This window comes from Vicia villosa, linkage group LG6 (assembly GCF_029867415.1).
Source record: "Vicia villosa cultivar HV-30 ecotype Madison, WI linkage group LG6, Vvil1.0, whole genome shotgun sequence".
In the NCBI taxonomy this organism is placed as follows: Eukaryota; Viridiplantae; Streptophyta; class Magnoliopsida; order Fabales; family Fabaceae; genus Vicia; species Vicia villosa.
This window is the reverse complement of record NC_081185.1, coordinates 75,491,845-75,495,835: the sequence shown is the minus strand read 5'-3', so window position 1 is coordinate 75,495,835 and position 3,991 is coordinate 75,491,845. Positions and strand designations below refer to the sequence as shown.

Here is a 3,991-nt window from a genome sequence, read left to right as displayed (position 1 = left end):
TTAATGCAAGACAAAACAAGGATGAATAACAATGCTCATGGAATAGTTACTGCGATTTGGATACAACAACTAGAGCTTAATGATGCAAGATGAATGAAAGAGAATACATGAAAAACACTAGAACAGGTTATTCTACTCTATGAGATAATGTCAAATGGCGAATGGAAGATGCATTGCATGATACTTAATTAGAACACCAAATAAAAAAATTATAGACTTAATATCATTTTTGTATATTAAACTCATTTTTATTCTTTAACTTAAAAAATTGTCTATATTGTTAGTCATTTTTGTCTAACTAACGACTTAAAAATTCAAAAATCCATCCCCAAATTTGTCACTAATTAGACAAAAATGATTAACATAATAAGTTTTGAAGAGTTAATAGCCCAATATGGGACAAAAAGAATTAAACCAAAATTATATTAAAAAGTGAAAACCAAGTTCAGTTATTTTGGAATTTTTGTGCATGCAAGTGACCCTCATAATGAAATGTAGGAATACTAGTACCACCAAAACATATCAATTCGCCATGGTTACTATACACTTTGAATAGGTCTTAGTCTCACCATTTGCCATGGCTTTTGCCTTTTGCTTGAGTTTAACATTCCTTCAGTAAAGGGATCAAACTAGTGCAAAGTTAAATTGTACAGAAATATAAAATGTTAACAGACTATTAAGCTCAGTGTGTTTAAGAGTTTTGAACATTAGTTGGAATAGAAAATTATTTGTAAAAAAATCATAAACCATTCATGGTATGAGTATAATCTGGTGGAGTAATCTCCTTACCATGTGCTATGCTAACATAATGAATGTAATCTAGGGAAAACATGGAAAAAAAGTGAAACCGAAAAATGATGGTCCAATGGGTCCATAATGCATACTATGAAACCAAATAAAAATTCAATCATCTAGGAGCAGTAGCTAGCCAAATCATCTTCATTTAAAATAAATCTGGCACAAGGCAGAGCTCTTTGGGAAGGACAGCAATTCCATTTGCATCGCAAGCTTCTCTTCGCAATTCATGGAAGACGAACTGCATATTGTCATTCTCCGTAAGTGTGTTGAATTCAGCATGATGTATCGTGCGAATTGTAGCTCATATTCCTGTCCTCTATAATTTGTAATGTTGCATTCTTTGAACTGTGAAGAGAGGCATTCGGGAGAAATACTTGGGATTGAGATAAAAGATTTAACCGATGTTAAAAGTTGAGGCATTTCAAGGACAAGAGTTTGAAGCTTGGGGAATTTCTCCAGCACCCCTAATACCCAACACCAATCAACATTTCTTTGGAAGACAAGCTCCACATGAGTTAGATTCGGAAACACAGGAACATGGCCATACATCTACAACAATTATAAATAAAAATGATTTAAAATTTCAAGTCATAATATAAATGAAAATGGAAATAAAATAGAAAACACAGGCACAAATACCAGACACAACGACACCAATATAAGTAACTATGTAATTACAAAATGTCAGTTTAGTATCCATGTTGAATTTTGTGCCACGCTTTTAGTGCTACCTATCAAATAAATAACAAATTAATACATGTATCCAAATTACCTCTTCTATCCGGAGAAATTCAACATTAGAAAAGGCTCCAATAGGAACATCACAGCTATTCAAGTTAGATATATCTGCCCTAACCAAATTGGTTAACCTTTTAAACTTTCCATTATACTCCTGTAACCAATACCTCACAGATATATCTTTAGCTTCAAAATCTTCAAGAATTGGACAAGAATTAACCAGTTCACAAAGATACCAGTGTTCGGCAATAAAAACATCATTCAGATGTAAGGTTTTAAGCGAAGGAAAGTCAACCGGTAAAAAATAATTCACACGTACCGTTTTCAACTTGAGAACGATGAGATTACTAAAAGCAAAAATAAAATTGTAAAAATTCAACCTATCAGACCCTTGGAATTCAAGGTGCTCCATTCCATATTTGTCTGCGATTATTAACCACTTCAGAACAGCGGTTTCCAATGACTCATTGACAGGATTTTCATGACATTTTAGGTCAAATCTTTTGATGAGTTTGCGGTGCTTAATTTTTGCACAAATAACATAGTATATCATATCCATGAAGCGGAAATAAGGTTTTCCTCTGTTCATAAATCTCTGGTCATCGAAGTTGAGATTGGGGACTAAGAGCCAAATTGGCTTCCACCTTTTAGAAAGAAGAGATGTGGTAAAAGCAACTTCGGTTGGAAGAAAAGAGAGAATGTGACTGAGGATTTCATCCGGCAACGTGCTTATCATGTCTTCCTTTTCATCTTCCATTTCCATCTGCATTCCAAAGTTTTGAGGATTAATTAAAAAACAGGGAAGAATCCTAATTCACCGGGCCGGTTATACCCCTGTGCAGCCTGGTCCACTGCAGAGTTTTAGAAAATTTGAATTTGACTTTTTCTATAACTTGTGATTAGATAGCAATAGTAATAAAGTTACGTAACAAATTCAACGAACAAATCAAACTCAAATAAAAATCTTCACAGAACAACCTATAAGCAATATCATGTACACTTTTTTTCTATCTAATTTTCACTAAAATTTCTAAAGAACAAAGCTCTCATAATTAATTCTTATTATTACTAATATACATATGTTATGGGGCTTTGAATTGTAATAACTTAAAGATCATATCTTTTATTTATTTTTTATGGGTACCAATACAGTATCTTAATTATTTATTTTCTCATGTTTTAAAATTTAAATATTTAAGATGGATTGTACAATTTTGCTACAATGTAAAGTTGATTCTATGATATATTGATCTTTTATAATATTATATTTTTATTATTTTGCATGGACATCTTAATTTAAAAATTAAAGTGTATATTATATATTATAATAGAATTTTTTTAGAGTTTTTTAAATATTAGAACAGGGCCTCCAAATAGTTTGTGACGCTAATTCACAATGCAAGACATGTAATTCACAATGCAAGACATGTAAACCAACAACAGAAATTAGGGTTTAGGGTTTAGGAATGAAAAACTTGTCTGATTTGATATTCTGATTTGATATTAATTAAAAGATAAACCAAATACATAAATAAAAAAGAAGCTAACAAAACAACTATAGAGAAGCAATACAACTATAGAGAAGCAATACAGAATGATTGGGGTTTAGGGTTTTTCTAGATATTGATGAATCAAACAACTCTATTGCACAATAACCACAATTCACAAGCAACTCAAATCCTACAAACAAGAATCTGTTGAAATAAATTTTAAGAAAAACAGTTGAAGAGAGATGAAAAACCTGTATGTGAAAACGAGAATGAACAATAGAGAACAAGGGAGGAATGATCGACGATTTCAGTGAGGTCGGTGCTTCACAAACCGCGGAAGAGGGAGAGACTGAGAATCGCACCTCGTGTTTCTGGTTCAATTTCGGTCTTTTGTATTCTTATACTACGGCACTTTTTTTTTATTTAAAGATTATAAATTAAAATAGTAAAAAAGAGATATTTTAATTAAATAAAAGGCTAAAATTGAGAGTAAAGTGATAAATTTAGAGATTTTTTTTTTTGAAATAATCAAGTTTTTCCTTTTAAATATCATGATAATTATTATTTCTTAATTATAACTAAAATATTTCAAATAAAAAATATCACAATTAAGACAGACGTCACTGATAATGGTGCATACATAAAAAAAATATACATAGGTGGGACAATCCCTCACACATACATTATCGATGCGTCATTAGAAATGGCACACGAGAAATACTTGCATGGATACGAACCTAAACCCAAAATTTTAGGAACAACCAATGAAAAGAGAGAATATAAATTTTTTAAAATTTTAATTTCGTTTTTAATTGGCATCACAGGGTGGTTGAGATAAAAGAGGAGAGAGACAATTTTATTTTTAATTTTTAATTAATAAAAAAAATGTGATTGGTTGTGTGTAAAGTGTTGGGGTTGGAGCAATTCTTGCATGGACACCACCCTAAATTCACATTCTTAGGCAC

At 31.3% G+C, this 3,991-nt stretch overlaps 1 protein-coding gene across 1 annotated transcript; it reads right to left on the bottom strand.

Moving 5' to 3' along the window:
• Positions 1-506: 506 nt before the first annotated feature.
• On the bottom strand, positions 507-3,406 carry LOC131611676 (FBD-associated F-box protein At5g22730-like). The gene is made up of 3 exons (XM_058883597.1): positions 3,278-3,406; positions 1,571-2,299; positions 507-1,347 (listed from the first exon to the last, which is right to left on the bottom strand). The coding sequence occupies exons 2-3, from the start codon at positions 2,297-2,299 to the stop codon at positions 940-942; spliced, it is 1,137 nt and encodes a 378-aa protein (XP_058739580.1). The 5' UTR covers positions 3,278-3,406; the 3' UTR covers positions 507-939.
• Between the last annotated feature and the right edge of the window lie 585 nt (positions 3,407-3,991).

What these genes read in the sequence shown, in the direction of transcription:
- LOC131611676 (XM_058883597.1), bottom strand. Translation starts at nt 2,299, where the DNA reads ATGGAAATGGAAGATGAAAAGGAAGACATGATAAGCACGTTGCCGGAT. An exon ending in AATTTCTCCGGATAGAAGAG is followed by an intron (nt 1,348 to 1,570) that starts GTAATTTGGATA and finishes TAATTGTTGTAG; the next exon opens with ATGTATGGCCATGTTCCTGT.